At 49.0% G+C, this 18,093-nt stretch overlaps 1 protein-coding gene across 1 annotated transcript; it reads left to right on the forward strand.

The window, feature by feature from the left end:
• The first annotated feature begins 8,484 nt into the window (after positions 1 to 8,484).
• Fut4 (fucosyltransferase 4) lies at positions 8,485 to 10,094 on the forward strand. The gene has a single exon (XM_051198910.1). It carries the CDS (start codon positions 8,753 to 8,755, stop codon positions 10,052 to 10,054), a length of 1,302 nt encoding a protein of 433 aa, XP_051054867.1. The 5' UTR covers positions 8,485 to 8,752; the 3' UTR covers positions 10,055 to 10,094.
• The last annotated feature ends 7,999 nt before the right edge of the window (positions 10,095 to 18,093 follow it).

An 18,093-nucleotide genomic window follows, 5' to 3' on the forward strand; every position in this document is an offset into this window, starting at 1 on the left:
CATCGCTGCATTTCGTTTATTCATGAGTTAGTCTGTTTGATGGGTATTTGGACTTTTCCAGTTTTTATTTTAATCTCATATCCATTGTGATTTATCTGACAGTAAAGATTCTGCCTCCTGTTTTCCAGTTTTAGCCGTTGCGGCTTCTCCTCCTCCCCAGCATAAGCCCGCTCGCTCAGTCCCCATTCTCAAATTCAGTTCTGTTTCTAATGCAGTGAAGTGAATGGCGATTTGCACACTGGAGTGCCCAGGCTCTGCTTAAAAATATCCACACTGTCAAACAGTAAGTGTCTTGAGTCAACATCCAAACTTTTCCAGACTTAATACAAAATTTTCCATTTAGTTAAAGCAACCCCGGAACGTTTCATCACTGGTTACTTCAAAGCCAGCACTGAGTCAGAAGCTGAAGCCCAGAGACGCACATCTTAGAGTCCAGCGGCACCAGAAACTGCTAGACTCTCATACTCTTGACTTTCTTCACATCCATCTCCCTTTCTGTGAGCATGCACACAGACGACACACTGCCTGAAAGTCCCGCGGGAATGCCACCCCGCACCCTGTGTCACCGCGCCTTCTACCAATTTTTCTAATCTGATATTTTAACTTCCCATCCACTTAGGGGAACACTTTGATTTTCTTCAGGAGTTCATACTTTGAAAGGAGTCAGCTGGAAGGACTCTGAGTGAAGACAAAATAATTAGGGTTCAAGAAAACACTGTTCCTCACATCCACCAACTCCTCAGTTCTCAGAATACTACAGACTGGTTTCCAACACACACACACACACATACACACACACACACGAGAGAGAGAGAGAGAGAGAGAGAGAGAGAGAGAAAGAGAGAGAGAGAGACTGCTGTTTCTAACACACACACGAGAGAGAGAGAGAGACAGACAGACAGACACTGCTGCAGGCTGGTTTCTAACACACACAGAGAGACAGACAGACAGACAGACAGACAGACAGACAGACAGACTGACACTGCTGCAGGCTGGTTTCTAACACACACACACACACACACACACACACACACACACACACACACCCCACAGTGAATTAGGGGACTTAATGATGCATGAAACAAGCCCATTCACAGAGTGACCTGTTTGTCAGGATTCTAGTTCTACTAAGAACTGCAGTGGATAAAAGCAGAAGAAGAGAATGGAGTGAGGCTACCCGGTGCTAGAGGTAGGGATGGGGAGGGAACACAGCTAATGGACAGTACAGGAACGAGGGATGTGACTCAGGGAGGAAACGGTTTGCTTTGTGAGCACGAGGCTCTGAGTTCAGATCCTAGGTGCCCACATAAGAACCGGGTGCCACGGTATGTGTGACACTTGTGGAGAAAGGAGGATTCTGGGAAGTTACTAGCTGTCTAGTCTAGCTAATCTATGAGTTCTAGGTTCAGCGAGAGACTGTCTCAAAAAACAAGGTGGAGAGTAACCGAGGAAGACACTTGATATGTACCTCTGCACACTCACACAAGTGTGCTTACACACGCACAGGACGTAAAGGAAGATGGGTGCCTAATGTAGCATCTAGCCTGTACCCCAGCTACTCAGGAGGCTGGGTGAGAGGATGGCTTGGGCAAAAACAGAAAGACGCCCCATTTCAAAACAAGTTCAAACAAAACAGCTTTCACAAAACAATATTGATCAACCTGAAAATCATGAAAGAGTCAAGACAATCAAGGAAATTCATTCTAGGAGTGGCAGAGTTACTGGATGATAAGCCATGCATGGCTTCCAGTGTCAACCTTCAGACTCCTGAGTGGAATTTTTTCCGAAGCTGTGACCCTGGTGAATGGGGTGAATGTGACATCATGTCCCGTGAGGGCAGAAATTTCTGTGTTTGTTTAGTTACACACGATGTGCCTGGCACCTAACTGGCTTATACAAACCTGTAAGTTGAATATTCAGAAACATTTTTCACCCTTGCCAAGGAGCCATCTGCACCAACTCTGCCATTCTCTGTGTCATACAATAATTACAGGTCTGTCACCTTTAACCCAACAAGTACTTGATATCTAAGGGTCCCCGGCCCCTTTCCAAGGAAGGACCACAGGAAGGGTGTGGTGGAAGTCAGCCAATCCTCCTGCTGTGTGGCTCAGCTGCCTGAGAAGAATGTCCCCGCCAAGGAGAATGTCAGACTTTGCAGAGGGGACATCTTTCCATCCTCTTCCCTGACTTATGCTCTGGACAGCTGGTAACTGGGGGTCTGGCAGCAAGAGGAGGAGGCTGGCCGAGACCCAAGCCCCCATCTGCAAAGCACGAGGCAGGTGGCTGCCCACGTTAGGGGCTAACCTCCTTGTGGACAATGCAAAGCTCTGATGAGTGGCAGATACCACAGTGAGACTAAGCTAGACTGGACTAGATCCCTGAAACAGAATTTGTACCAACCTAAGTAGACTTGGGTTGAAGGGAACGCTGCTTGTTAGATTTGGTCAGCCATTATCATTTTCCCCCAACTCTCGAGACACACACGTGCAATCGCAGTCATCGCCTTATAGTTTAAAGCCGCCTGCAGTATCTGCACTCCTACAGAAATTGAATCACTTACGTAGTACCTCGTGAAGTACAAAATCAATAGCATTCATTTATTTGGGAGCATATGGCACGAGCCATACGCAGCATCGTGTGGCAGGAACATATACACAGTATCCACGGGCGTTTGCAATGTTAAAAATAACTCTCTTTTTAAGAACTTCATAACACTCACTACGGAGTGTATGTTACAGCTGGCTACAGAGGTAGATGCTCGTAATAGAATTACATTTCCACCAGTCACAAAAATGCTTCTCCATCGATATTCTCCAAGTCCTTGTATGCAGGGTGTGGTGGCTTGGACGAGAATGCCCCCCACAGGCTCACGCATTTGAACCCTTGACTCCCCGCTGGTGGCACTGCTGCGGAGGGTTAGGGGGTGTGGCTTGTTGGAGAAGTGTGTCACGGAAGGTGGCTCTGGGAACGGCTCTGGCCACCTCCAGTTTTCTCTTTACTTCCTTCACTTCCCACCTGGGCTGGGAGCTGTCACCCGTCACGTCACCCTTGCTGCCACGCCTATTACTGCACGCCACGATGGGCTCTTCTCCTTCGGGAACCGAAGCCCATGTACACCCTTCCTTCCTTCACACGGTCGGTCGCCTTGGTCGGTGTTTTTCTCAGAGAAACAGAAGAGTAACTGGTACACACGGCAATGCTGAGCTTCGGAGATACACCCATCTGTTTCCACCACACTGCTCTGACATGGAAGATAACAAGCCTTTCTTCCTCGCCCTACCGTCACTGAACCTGTGGAAGTATACGCCAAGCATGAACCCGCCCAGTCCCAGGCTGCTGAGTGCAGGGAAATCTTCCCCCACACCCCTGTGTGGTACCTTAGCAGCACGGACGTTCCCCACAGGTGGCTGGGCTTCAGCTCCCTTCCAAGTCAGAACAACCGTGGTTTGAGTGAGTCCGTATTCCACATTCCATAACTTTTATATGTGATTGTAAATGGCCATTACTTCAGGAAAGAGTTGTGTGGGAGGATGCAGAGACAAATGGTTGGAATGTTTAAAACTCTGCAAATATTTTGCCTCAAATTTACTTATGCTCATTTTTCTGGACACTCAAAATCCTTGCAGTAATGGTTCAGTTGAGGAAGAGTATGGGTAGAACGTGTGTGCATAAAGCTTAAAACGATAAAGTGAACGCAACAAATCCTCACATCGACTGTAACGATTTAAGGCTAGAGAAATGGTTCATTTGAACAAATAAACAAAAGCACATGTGTTCATTTTATTTCCCTATCAATAATTTATTGGGGCAGGGACTAGATGGTTCTGTGGATAAGGGTCAGCTACTTAAGCACGCAAAGTTCAGATTTCTATGTAGAATTACAGGACTTATGCTGAGCAAAATAGAGTAGCATGATTCAAGACTGAGGGATCCTGGGAGCCTTACAGGCCAGCTGCCCTTGTGAATATATGAACTGGGGAATAAAAGACCCATTTCAAATAAGGTGGAGAGCAAAGGCCTATACCCAGGGTTCTCTTCTGACCTGTCATATACACCCCACACACACACGTGTGCACCCACACCCACGCACATACACAGCAGCACCAACAGCAGTAGAGAATACACCAGGCCAGAGGAGAGCACGTTGTGAGTTGATGTTCATCCTAAGCAACTCCTACCAACTTCAGACTCATTGTTCTTTCCCTGCCCGTTTCCCCAGTTAGGCAGATAAAAAAGTGTGCCTGACAAAGAAAACAACCCTGCCTGTTTGCCTTCCCCGCCACACCTCTGCCACACCTGCTCTCCGGCCCTTCCCCGTTTGGATAAGTACAAAGGTACTAATATCTAACTGGACTTTGAACTTCCTCTTTGTCTCTTGGGAAAAGCGCATTTGAGAGGTCTGCATTCAGCTCCAGAGACCGTGGTCCACCCCCAAACGCCAGTACCTTTGAGAGCAGCAGCCAGGCTCTCCCAGAGTTTGGGGACAGCCTGAGGCCTTCAGAACATATTCCGGGGCTTCCGCAGGAAGCTGGCACTTGCTGTGGTCTCCTGATGGGTATGCAGCACACACCTGTGACCACAGCACTTGGAGCTGGAGGCTGCCCAGTGAATGGAGGCCAGCCGGGCTCCATGGGACCCTGACTCAAAATACAAAACGAAACCAACAGAAAAGTCAAATGGCCCATTTCCCTGGAGGAAGAACAGAACAATGTTTGAATTCAGGAATGACAGCTCTGCCGGCTCCTTTTCCCCACTTGACCACTGGCCCTCAGTTGTTAAATGTTTCTCTACACAAACCTCAGCATCCACATGCTCTTCCTCTATGGCTGACTTGGCTGTTAGTCACGCAGACAATTGAAAGCCCCCGAGCAATGTCCTGTGAAATCTGGGGGCTCCTAAACTACACAAACTGCTCCTTGTTACTGACTTAGAGCAGTTCCCACGGAGACTAAGAGCTCACTTAGTCCAGCCCCTGCATCTCCTGGTAAAATCTCTCGCATTCCCCCCACCCTTCTTGTTATTTTCCATTTCTTCCCTCTTGAGAAGGTTCTAAAAGGAGCCCACATCTCCCTGGCCATTGTCATATGAGTGCACATTTGCTCTGGGCGACATCAAATCTCAGTGACCTAACTGAATGAGTTTGCATCCTAATTAACACGTCTGTAATTTTCCACTGAAAGCTTATGGGGCGTCTCGAGGTCATAGTAAGTCATTCCCACAGTCGTCACTTTCTCATAGGGAACAGACACTGTCACATAATCCCAGCCATGCACTAAGAGCCCCGTTTATCCACGTGTGCATTCAATGGGTAGTCACAGGGAGGGATGACGACCACTACTAGGTGATCGGTTTGGTGCTGTGGACGGAGTTAGGATTGAAGCGGCCACCATCCCCCTCCCTGTGAAACAACACGCATGAACACACCCAAGGGGTAATTTGCATGCAACAGAAGCATGTGGGTATGCAGAGAGACCTAGAGTACTTCCCTGGAGAACCACTTAGTGCCTTCTCTACATTCTCCCCCAAACACACCGCTACTGCCACAGTTTAGGCCTTCTGTGGTTCACATTGGAATCCCAACAGTAGTAGTTTTTGTTGAATAAAGAGGAAGAATAACAGTGGTCGGACCGGAAAAGCAGCTGACGCGTAGGGGATGTGGTTTGTTTAGAGAAATGACCCCCAGGCCATGATCAGGCATCAAGATGGCGGGAAGAGCATTAGAGGGAAGCAATTCAGTATCGGGGTCATAGCATCGCACAAGGAGGGAAAACTCCCATTTAAAACCGGTAGCGCGTGCCTTTAATCCCAGCATTCAGGAGGCAGAGGCAGGCAGGTCTCAGAGGACAGCCTGGTCTACAGATCAAGTTCCAGGACAGCCAGGGCTACACAGTGAAACCCCCATCTCAAAAAACATGCAAGCAAAAACAATCTAGAGAGGAGCTTCATCCAGAGAGGAGGGGAGGGGCAGCCGGAGGCACCTCTGCGGAGAGCAGGAAGATAAACAGCAGTTTCTAGTCAGCCAGCGTGAGGGGTGCTTCCAGGAAGCCTCATGCCATGCCATGATTTAATTCAGTACAGCACATGTGAACCAGAACACAGAAGAGCCAGACACCGCAAACTGAAATCTGTCAAGTCATACAGCACAGACTGCTTAACTCTTCCAGACACAGCTGTGGGGAGGCGTGGCCTGACTCTTCAGGCCGATGATGAACGGGGTCTAAAGGGGCAGACCCCTGTTCTCACGGCTTTCCTGCTGTGTGCTCCCTTCTACTCCGGCTTCACTCAGCTCATCCTTTACTGATGGCTTAATGATTTTCTAGGAATACATAAAAGAACATGTGTAGCGAAAAGCTTGTTGTGTTTCCTTAACTAACACACCTGTTCACCAGAGCCTGTTTGCTGCCTAAAAGGAAAGCAACCCGCCCCTTTTGCTTAAAACAAGCTGTTTGTTCCTTTATAGCGCTTATGTTAATAAAAATAAACACAGCAAGCCAGGACTACCGGTTCATGCCTGTAATACCAGGATTCAGGAAGTGAAGCCAAGAAGACCAGCTGTGTAGTCAGCTCAAGGACAGCCTGGGCTACAAATAAATCATCAAACTTCATTTTTATTTTATTTTCTTTTAATTAAAACATTATGCTAGAAACACTATAAAATGTTGTAAGGTGTGGGAAGAGAAAACTACAGACACATGAGTCTAGACTGTAGGTTCCACTCTGTTGCTGAGTGCCGGTAGGAAAAGCCACCAGAAGATACTTCTAGAAGCTTCTACATTTGACTCTTGATCTCCCAAGACCCATATGGTGGAAGGGAGAGACTCCATTTCGGCCAGTTGCCCTCTGATCTCCCTGTGTGCACCATGGTATGCAAGCTTCGCTTCCCGTCCATGCACACAAAGTAAATGAATCAAAATGTAATAACCATTTGAAAAAATAAAGCAAATCAATGAAAATGCATCCAAATGTCAAATCCAGGTGTGTTTCCTGTACTGACGAGAGGGGCTCTGTTTCCAACAGGTTCTCCAGAGCTCATGTGGGCACCACAACGTAGGCTGGAGCCGTTGATGGCACATCAGCATTCTACTCAAGCTCTTCTCAAAATTACCCTCTCGACTTAAGTCAGCCCCCCATTAGAATTCCACCTAATAACAGCTGAGTACCTTAATAACAAGAGAAGGTCTAGCCCAGGAAGTCACAGTCTAGCCCTGGGGCTGAGCTGTCCAAGTGATTGCACATGTGGAGGCCTGGTTGTGACCGCTGGGTACATGCCAAGAACCCACACAGCCTTTGCTTGGGCACAAGAACATTTATCTGAGTCACCGTTTTTATAGTCCCAAGTATTTTTGAATTACCTTCCTGGGTGTAGAAATTGTTTCCCAAGTGCTTAAAAGTAGTGACCCTCATTCACGCAGCTGAGAGTAGAATGTTCTCAAAACACAGGGCCTCAGCGGCCATTCACGATTTATCAATCCTCAACTCGTAGTACCAGGAATGCTGCTGACCAGCAATTGTGTGGGGGGTAGGGGAATGGAGTTCCTATAGTTCACCTGGTTTTGCATCAGAGACCAGGACAGAAGGATTATATAAAAGGCATTCAGCCATACTCACATTAGTAGGCATCAAATTGCTTATGAAAATCAGAGTATATTTCAAGTTGGAATTAGTTAAACGGGACTATATCCCCACAGCAGTGTACTCCACACACCTGCCTGTGACTGCGCTGTTTACATTAAAAGTTCCCATGTGTCACCCTTCTACTGAATACTCACGTTCAGATATGTGTTTGGGGGGCGGGAGAGAGGGATGGCTCGGTACTAAGAGTACTTGCAGCTCTTACAGAGTGCTCATATGGTGACTCACAATCACAGTGATCCCATGCTCTCTTCCGACCTCCAGGGCACCAGGCATGCTCGCAGTACACATACAGGCAAACATCCATACACATGAAGTAAAATAAATAAACCTAAAAAAAAAAAAGGAATCAAATTGTATGGGGTGGAGACACTGAAGCAAATTTCGATTGCCTTATTGGGTAAAGTCATGTGTATGATCAGTTTCAGTGAAATAAAATCCTTAAAAACTTTTTTCCCCTTTTTTGATGGGAGTCAAGGAAAGAATGTATTGCCATAACTCCGATAACACACAGCAATTTTGCCTTTTGTGCTGTGATGGGCCCACTAGCACCTTTTGGAATGTTCTTGGGACCTGTCACACTGCTCCGGGCAGGTGCCTGGCTCCACAGCCCGCCAGTTTTGCAGGCCCAGGAGGTTGGGACTACATTCCAGCTGTTCTAGCGCTTGAGTCTCCCCCCGCCCCCGCCCGGGGCGTCACTGGCCCAGCACATGGCAATACGGAAGGAAGCTGATTCTGCTCTGAGTTCTGCAGAGGAACCGCATAACCATACCATCACACCACCCCCTCGAGACTTATGGGGAGCTCTGGAGTCCAGTACTCAGAAAGGCCAGGGCTTAGGCCACCTAGGTGCGGGGACATCGGACGCGCACCGTGAGACCGCGACCCGGGGTGAGCTTCCAAGGAGGAGCAGTGGAGGAGCCCAGGAGCCCGGGCTGGGGAACCAGCGCAGGCGCAGCAGGAATCGCCCCCCGAGCAGGGCCCTGCAGGTCTGGGGGCAAAGTGTCTGGGCGGGACAGGGTGGCGCCGGGCCAGGCTCTCCGCCCGGCTCACCTCGCCCTGGACCTGGGAGGGGCGCGGCACCGCCCGCGGGCCTGTGGATGCCTGGCCCGCCCCCTCCATGGCCCCGGCCCGCGGCGAGCGGCTGTATGAGAGCCGGTGCCGCCCCTCGCGGTCGGTGGACGCGTGGCGAGCCGAGGCGTCCGCTCCTGAGCTCTGCATGGGGACGCCGGGGACCCGGCAACGCGCACGACGCGGAGGCTGGGAATTGCCCCGGAGCTCCTCCACGCTGGCTGCAGCCGGGCTGCTCTGCACCGCCTTGACCGCCTGCATCTGCTGGGGACAGCTGCCGCCGCTGCCCTGGACGTCTCCAGCCCCGCCGCGTCCGGTGGGCGTGCTGCTCTGGTGGGAACCTTTTGGGGGGCGCGGCGGCCACCCCAGGTCCCCCCCTGACTGCAGCCTGCTCTTCAACATCAGCGGCTGTCGCTTGCTCACCGACCGCGCGGCCTACTGGGAGGCTCGGGCGGTGCTGTTCCACCACCGCGACCTGGTGAGGGGACCCCCCGACTGGCCCCCGCCCTGGGGCGCCCGAGTGCGCACGGACGAGGCTCTGCAGCAACCTGTGTTCGACGACCCGGAGGGAGCGGCGATGCTAGCCGGCGAAGCCCTGGAGACCGTAGGCTCCAGACCCCCGGGGCAACTCTGGGTGTGGATGAACTTCGAATCGCCCACCCACTCGCCCGGGCTGCGGGGCTTGGCTAAAAACCTTTTCAACTGGACGCTGTCTTACCGGGCCGACTCGGATGTCTTCGTGCCCTATGGCTTCCTGTACCCCAGGAGCCATCCAGCTGACCAGCCGCCAGGCCTGAGCCCCCCGCTGGCCCGCAAGCGGGGCCTGGTGGCCTGGGTCGTGAGCCACTGGGATGAGCGCCAGGCGCGGGTCCGGTACTACCGCCAGCTGATCCAGCATGTGCCTGTGGACGTGTTTGGTCGGGCGGCCGCAGGGAAACCGGTGCCAGCCAGCGGGCTGCTACACACTGTGGCCCGCTACAAGTTTTACCTGGCCTTCGAGAACTCGCAGCACGTGGATTACATCACCGAGAAGCTGTGGCGCAATGCCTTCCTGGCTGGGGCCGTGCCAGTGGTGCTAGGTCCTGACCGTGCGAACTATGAGCGCTTCGTGCCTCGTGGCTCCTTCATCCACGTGGACGACTTCCCCAGTGCTGCCTCGCTGGCTGCCTACCTGCTCTTTCTCGACCGAAACCTGGCTGTCTATCGCCGCTACTTCCACTGGCGCCGGAGCTATGCGGTACACATTACCTCTTTCTGGGACGAGCCGTGGTGCCGGACATGCCAAGCGGTGCAGACCTACGGCGACCAGCCCAAGAGCATAGGAAACTTGGCAAGCTGGTTTGAGCGGTGAGGCCACTCTGCTGTGAATTGAATACATCTCCTTGACCGAGCTTTCTTAATACCCAATTTTGCTTGATGGGGAAAAGATGAGTTACCAATTAATCCTGTTTAGCACAAGGGTGGGATGGGAAAATCCCCAGGCCCTTGTGACGTTTTATGCAGAGCTGGGCTGGCTCTCCGAGGAGGGGCAACGGTGCCCCGGTTGAGGAAAGAGTCCGTTCCTTACCTGCCACCCGTGTGAAGAAGTGGCCTTTGCTTCTGGCCACCGGCTCTAATGGGGGTCCACGTGGCCTCTAAATCTTAGACCTATTTGTTCTCTGACCCATGGTTGGTTGAACCAATAGGGAGCAGCCCACCGTTTTCGAAAGCCCGTGGGTGTGAGATACTGAGAGGACCGTGGCCCCAAGAGGGTCTTTCTTTGATGGTTGGATTCCTCAAACCCTCCAATCATGGAAAAGATAAGCCATTGATTTCCTTCACCAGCGGTGTGTGTCTCCAGCCCGGGAACAGAAACAAGAGGCAAGGTTATCCTCAGCCCAAAATCAAGATGAAGACACTAGAAACCTGTTCCTGGAAAGCTGCATTTGAGTGACACCCCAAATCCAGAGCCCCAGGGGAGTGCAGTATTTAACAGAAATAAATGGAAAGTCCCTTTACAATGTGAATGATCATTTCCTAATTGTTTCTTCTGTCTTTATATTTTCCTATAACCCGGAGTAAGAAAACTTTAAAAATACAGATATGAAAAAGTACACATAATCTCCTAGCCAGTGTTTACAACGGAAGAGACCAAAACGACAACATCATGCCCACGAATGTGTTTGCTTCGTGTCTTTGCTGGACCTGAAATTTAAGCTGGGATGTTAGTCCTTCCGCAGGGTTGGCGGTGCTGCGCGGAGAGCAGTAAAAGAGATTTTGATGGACTGTGGGTCTGTGCAAAAGAGAAAAAAAAAAAAAAAACTTGTGGTATCTGTACATGGTTGTTCGTTCTGTTTCTGTCCAGTTTTTTGTTAAATGGAACAGAACTAGTGCCTTCAAATTAGTTGTCTGTTGTTTGTTAAATGCTAAAATCTTCAGGGTCCCCTGTGAATCTGCACCTCTGTATACTGATTCTAGTGCCTTTGAGCCTATGCTGTGGGATCAATCTTGAAAATACACTCCCTGACTTTCTAAGTTCAACAGATGTCAGTGTGCTTACTAGTGGCAAACGCTGGGCTTGAGCGCCCCAGGGAGGTACAGAAAGGTATAAGAAGTGTCTTCTCCTGGGGCTTCTGTAATCTACCACTGCCACAGTGAATAGGGATTTGAGTCACAAAAATAAAGCATCATTCATAAGTCAAAAGGCCTCATGCTGTTAAGCTAGGACCTTCTGTCACTGTTATGGGCAGAGTCCAAGATGATTATCTTTATACAGAATTCTGCCGCTGTTCCTCTGTTCCGTTAGGGCAGTTGCCTTGAGTCAAAAGCTTTTACATGAAAGCTTGTAAAGCTCACGGAGGCCCAGGGGCCTCTATTCTCCTCCCATAAAGGGAGTAATTAAAAGCGTGAATAACATTTCCTCCTTCAAGTGTTTCAGGGTGGGCAGAACTGTAATTACAGAACACCAGCCACCCAGCAAGGGCAAAACAAAAGTTCTGGGTTTTGTTTGTTTTGGTTTTTCAATATAGGGTTTCTCAGTATAGTCCTGGAACTCTCTCTGTAGACCAGGCTGACCTTGAACTCAGAGATGTGCCTGCCCCTGCCTTCCGAGGGTAAGGATTAAAGAAAGGTGTGCACCACCACATCCAGCTTTTAAAATGAGTATTGATGAAACGTTGGCCAGGGGTCTATCAGTGTTGTTGGGGATCTACACTGGGCAGTGGTGGGAGAGAGCTCAGGACTTGGTTGTCAGATAAGCTTTGCCTTCCAGCTGGGGGAACACTGGGCTGAGGAATGACCTCTTGTGAAGTGTGGGAAGAGACACCTGATCATGTACTGTGGTGAGGAAGTCGCAATGCCTCACAAGTTAATAGGCAGCTGGTTAAATACACTGTATTTACCAGCTTGTTTCCTTCTTTCTTTACAGTGATTGTAGGATGCCCTCGTGTGCATTTTATATTTCTTAAAATTAAATATTAAGTTCTATTACAGAGCCAGTCTGAAAAAAGGAAGGTTAGTCATACCATATTGTGTATTTCAAGTAAGTTCTTGAAGCTGAGCCCTGTTTCAGGATCATACAATTCCTACTAAACTTGTATTTTCAGAATAGAAGTGCCTATCTTTTTTTTTTCCTGAAAAAATTATTTTGGTAAAGCTCTGTAATTAAATTGTTATGGATTGTTTCACCTATACCTTTTGCATTAAATCATGTAAAATTAGCTTATGTTTATGCATTGTTTAATATGAGGAAGAGTGCTTCTGAATGTGTTGTGTATTTCAAATGTATTTTCTGCAATTGTCATACTTACTGTCATGTTTTGTTTTTTTGTTTTGTTTTGTTTTTCATAAGCTTTCAGAGTGGTTCCAAATGAAGCATTTTTACCCCTGGATGACCCTCATTCCATGAGGGAATCTGGAAGGATATTCTCTGTAGCCAGAAGAACTTGCTGGCAGTGCTTAGATTCTTTTGTGTTCTCAAACCCTTCCCTGACAGTAAGAGGAAGACAGTTTGGGTGCCAGGGTGGCTTCAGGAAAGAGCTTGCAGTTGGGAGCCAGAACCTGACACTGTGGCTTGGCTTATTTAAGTTCTGTGCTGTAGCTTCCTTTGTAACTCGTGAATGCCCCTAGGAAACCATCCTGAAGAGTGGTGTGTGCCCAGGCTAAGTTATTGGGTGCTGTCACAGAACGGAATCTGAAGGCTGTAGACCAGAGCTTAGCAGACATTTTCTATACAGGTCAGATGGGTGACGATTTTATGCTTTGCAGACTGGACAGTGTATGGCCTGTACTCACCTCTGCTTTGGGAGCGCAGAACCCATGGGGGACACTGGGGTCAGAGTTCACCAACTCAGCTCTAGGTTGTTTATAGATGATGCAAGACATTTGGGAAACTGTCTTTTTAAAAGTATAACCTGATGGGCATCCCTTGAAAGGGATTTAATAATTAGGATTTAAGAATTCTGGAGGTGGATATAACTGGTTCTAGACCAGCTTTGCAACATTCCCTAGTTGTCTGATCTTGGGCAAATTATTGAGCTTTTCTGTGTTTTGGTAATCTGGTCTCTAATTGAAGGTAATCACATATGGAGATACAGAAGGGGGTGGAATAAATCCTTAACACAGTCCTGGCCCTGAGGATATGCCTAGAAACTGATTGCTGAAATTACCTCCAGTCCCTCCCACAGAGGGAGGTGCCAGGTCCAGACCCTCTAAAGGACTTGCCTGAGGGGACAGTAATGTGCCTTGTGTATGTTACACACCTTAAACTGCAAAATAGGGGGCTGGGCAAAAGCTCTTGGGACCTTCTGGTTCCACTGTCTCTCATTCTGCTAATTGGCTCCCTGGAGCTTAGAGAGTTAATTATCCTCTGGTGGGTTCACACTCAGGAGCAGGAAACTGGCAGCAAATGGGGGTGGGGGGAGGAGTTTAGCTTCAGTGTGTGTGTGTGTGTGTGTGTGTGTGAGAGAGAGAGAGAGTACATGTGTGTGTGTGTATGAGTGTGTTTCTGTGTGTGAGTGCGTGTGTGAGTGTGTGTTTTCTGTGTGTGAGTGTGAGTGAGTGTGTATGGGTGTGTGTTTCTGTGTGTCTGTGTGTTTCTGTGTGTGTGTGTTTCTGTGAGTGTGTCTGTGTTTGTGTGAGTGTTTGTGTGTGTTTCTGTGTGAGTGTGTGTGTTTCTGTGTGTGTTAGTGCATGTGTGTGAGTGTGTGTTTCTGTGTGTGTGTGAGAGAGAGAGTGTGTGAGTGTGTGTGTGTGTTGTGTGTGTGTGACTTCCCAGACACCCAGGGGAGAAGCCAAGTTCTTGGTGTTCAGTTTGGTGAATAAGAGCCCAGTATACATTTCCCATCTTTTCTTTCTTTTCTTGTTTTGGGTTTTAGAGACGGGGTTTCTCTGTGTAGCCCTGGCTGTCCTGGAACTTACTCTGTAGATCAGGCTGGCCTTGAACTCTCAGAGACCTGCCTGCCTCTGCCTCCCAAGTCCTGGGATGAAAGTGTGACTCCACTGCCCAGTTCAACAAATCCAGTCTTTGGTAGGGTGGAGTCTGTGAGTTCACTGGTTCTGTACTGGATTGCCTGCGTGGAGCTGCAGCGGGCCTGGGCCTCGCTCAGCTTTCTCGTGCTACGGTGACCAGTTTGCAAGGGCACACTCTTGGCTTCCAACTGGCCTTGCTTCCCCGTGTGTTCCCACGTTCTCAACGGCACAGTACTAGCTCCGTCCACCACATTAATGTCAGTTTGGGTAGACTAAGAAGACCGGGAGCCTAGTGGTGGAGCGGGGGCAGAGAGCAGACACGGTGAGCTGAGGGGCGAGACTCGCTCAGACGGGACCGTGTGCCGCTGCAACGAATCGCGGGATCCTCTTTCCTTCTGTCCTCTGCAGTACACACAGGGTGTGTACACACAGGGTGGCACACTCCTTTAAGTACCAAAGAAAAGAGTCGCCATGGCCGTCGGACGGGAGCAGGGCTGGCAGGAAAGAAGGTTAACGTATGAGTTAAAATGCAAAGTTGGCCGGGGAGTGAAGAGTCTTGAGTGTCCACGGCGGCAGAGAGACCCAAGTGAACAGAACTCGAGAAGACCAGTCTGACGAAAGGGAGAGCTGGGACAGACGGACAGACGACGGACGGACGGGGAGAAGAGGGGACTGGAGGGCTGAAGGACGTGCTCACCAGGGGGGGCTAGTCTGAAGAGCACCGTCCACCGTGCCTTTTGCTGAGAAGAAACCTCTGTGCAGCTCTAAACAGCGTCTGCGGGCAGATAGGAGTGATATCAAAGTGGGGATTCCCTGAACAAGGAATAGACGTAGAACCAGATTCAGTATAGCAGATTCCCGAATGTTCACGAATGCTACCTTTTCATCTGGGGAAAGAACTCTCATTTATTACCCTTCATTTATTCCAGTTACCATACATCATTAGTTCTCAATGTCCACTTTTAAAGAAATGGACCTTTGGGAACAACCATCAACATTCTTTTAAAGAAAAGTGTGTGTGGGTATAAAGCACATTCTCATGGCCTGTAAAGCTACTTCATGTAGTGAATTGGATTTTTATGACATGAATTTTGAGATCTTTGGTTTTTTTTTTTTTTTTTTAATCACTGTGTCTTGGACCAAGGAGCTGACTCAGTGGATGAAGGCACCCGCCACCAGCCTACCGATCAGAGTTTGTCCCACAGGGTGGAAGGAGCAAACTGACTCCCAAAAGCTGTCCATTGATTGCCACAAGCGTGTACCACATCTACAGTAAGTGAATAGATGGAGGCGGGTTTAAATTGCCGAGTCTCACCTAATACTATGGTATGGAGACTGTCCCATCAGAGCACAGGCCAAGCATGTGTAAGAGACCTTTTCTAAGTAGGAGTCCGCTAAGGGTTCATCTGCACTGGGCCTGGGAGATGTAGGTGCGATGGAGGCAAGGATTCCACACTCAGATGTCAGCAGGGAAATGGACACTGGGCAATGGAATGAACTGCCTCTGGCTGCACATGGAAACTCCGGAAAGGAAGCTGACTACTGGCCGATCAGAGTTCCGCTGTTAGGGAGAGACTAGCAAGCTGCAGGTCTAGAGGCTAATGATCTTCCCTCGGCTAAGTTCTGGCCCTCCGGAACAGCTATTTCTTGCTGTGTCAAAACTAACGTCTTGTGATAATAGAGAAAAATCTTCTGACTTAGCGGGCAACTTGCTTCAACCAATGCAAACGCTAACATGTCATCGGGCAGCACCCTGAGCTCATAGGTAGGAAGGCATTCCCAAGTCCGACCGCACCCTGTCTCTGATGTACTCACCAATGTGTCTGGGTTTTTTGTTTGTTTGTTTGTTTTTTGAGACAGGGTTTCTCTGTATAACAGTCCTGGCTGTCCTAGAACTCACTCTGTAGGACAAGCTGGCCTTAGCCTCCCAAGAGCTGGGATTGAAGGCTCGTACCACTGCACCCATCTTACCAATGGGATTTAAATCTGCCTTAATTTATGTTCTTTAAAACTATAAAAACTGTGTAGCTGCTTCTGTGTTGGAACTTGGGATTTCAGGTAACCTAAGTCTATGTTCCAGAGCCACGGTCACCCTAATGGCTCCAGAATAAACCATCTCTTCTTCCTCTTAAGATGATATCTGTGGTGTTTGGGTCAACAACAAATAACTCCAACATGTACTGTTGCCACAATGTATGTCTATTACAGGAATAAATACCATGTGTGGAACCCCAGTCTAGAGTCTGCATAGAAACCGTGGAAACCCATAAAACTCTTGCAATGTAGGGAGGCATTCCCACCACCACAAACTAAGTTGCTGTGTCTAATGTTAAACAGAAAAAGCCAGCGCTGCAGCCTCTGGCCTCAGTATGTCAACCTGACTGTTGTCACTTACTCCGCAGTTAAACTGAGAGCCATGTTCAAGCAGCACCTTCAGAATGACCAAGCTCCATGGGGAATTTTATTCTCCTAGCAACTAGACACACCTGTCCATGCCCTCGGATTTTCTGGTTCCCCTGAGGTTAAACAAACATTTAAAAGGCTCTCGTATCTACCTACTATCTTGGTGAGCAAATAATAATGCCTCAAGGTACTGCTGGAAGCCCTAAGGTTTGTCAAACCTTCCTGGGGAGGAACAGATACACAGTTTTTTGTACAAATGCTCTTTGCCAGAGATCTAGCTGATTAAGACTTGTAATCTGCAAAGCTCCTGGTTCATACAGGACACCAGAGGCTCATGTTCCCTCTAGTCATCGCCCTTCAGTGAAAGATAGTGGGACGGTGACAACCATTGGTCCTGGTCTCCTGGTCGCCACAGTCATGTGATCCACCCTCCTGGAGTTTGGTCGGGACTCAGCGCTGATGAGTATCAGGTTGACCTTCTAAGACTATGCTATAACCCCTTTCTCTCCTTTCTTACTGCCTGCCTATTTGTTGTTTCTTTTGTGGACAAGAATGCCTAAGAAGAATCCATGTCTACAAATGCTGATTAAACTAGAGCATCTGAGGCCTGTATTGGAGATCCCACCATTCCTCAGGAACCCTCCGCCCACATGTTTCTACCAAGGTATGTTAAAAGGGCTGTGATCTATAACTTTCTTTGTTGTTACCATAAAAATTGCCATGAACCTGTTTCCACATTGGAAACTGGAACTTGAGAGCCCCATGCTCTCAGACCCAGAATAAACCAGCTCTTATTCTCCTGGAATGGAGAGGAGGTGTGTTTTTTATTTTGTTTGTTTTTTGAGATAGGTTTTCTTTTTGTAACTTTGGAGCCTGTCCTGGTACTAGCTCTGTAGACCAGGCTGGACTTGAACTCACAGAGATCTGCCTGCCTCCACCTCCTGAGTGCTGGGATTAAAGGCGTGCTCCACCATGCCCTGTGAGAGGTGTTTTTGTATCAACAGTTTTCTGTCATTTCATTCTTCCCTTCCCTCCCTCCCCTTCCCCTGCCCCTCCCTCCCCTTTCCCTCCCTTTTTTCTTTTTAATGGGACATAAGATGACTGTATGTGAGTGGCTTTCTTTTCTTACTAATGTTTTTTTTACATTCCAATCCCAGTTCTCCCTCGCTCCTCCCCTCCTCCTCCACCTCCCCCACACCTCCCATCTGCTCCTTGGAGAGGGAAAGGCTTCCCCTAGGAAGTCTACTAAGTCCCATCATTTCATTGAAGCAGGACCAAGGCTCCTCCCCACCCCACACCCCTGTGTCCAGGCTGAGCAAGGTGTCTCTCCATATAGAATGGGCTCCACTAAGTCAGTCTGTGCATTAGTGTTAGATCTTGGACCCACTGCCAGTGACCTCACATACTGTCCCAGCTGCACCATTGTCACCTATATTAAGGGAGTCTAGCTCAGTCTTATGCAGGTTCCCCTTTGTCAGACCTGAGTCAGTGATCTCTCAGTAGCTCCGGTCAGCTGATTCTCTGGGTTTCCCCATCATG

The sequence above is a fragment of the Phodopus roborovskii genome, unplaced genomic scaffold, assembly GCF_943737965.1.
Source record: "Phodopus roborovskii unplaced genomic scaffold, PHOROB, whole genome shotgun sequence".
In the NCBI taxonomy this organism is placed as follows: domain Eukaryota; kingdom Metazoa; phylum Chordata; class Mammalia; order Rodentia; family Cricetidae; genus Phodopus; species Phodopus roborovskii.

Bases quoted from the DNA above. Each gene is read 5' to 3' on its own strand.
- Fut4 (XM_051198910.1), top strand. From the start codon at position 8,753: ATGGCCCCGGCCCGCGGCGAGCGGCTGTATGAGAGCCGGTGCCGCCCC.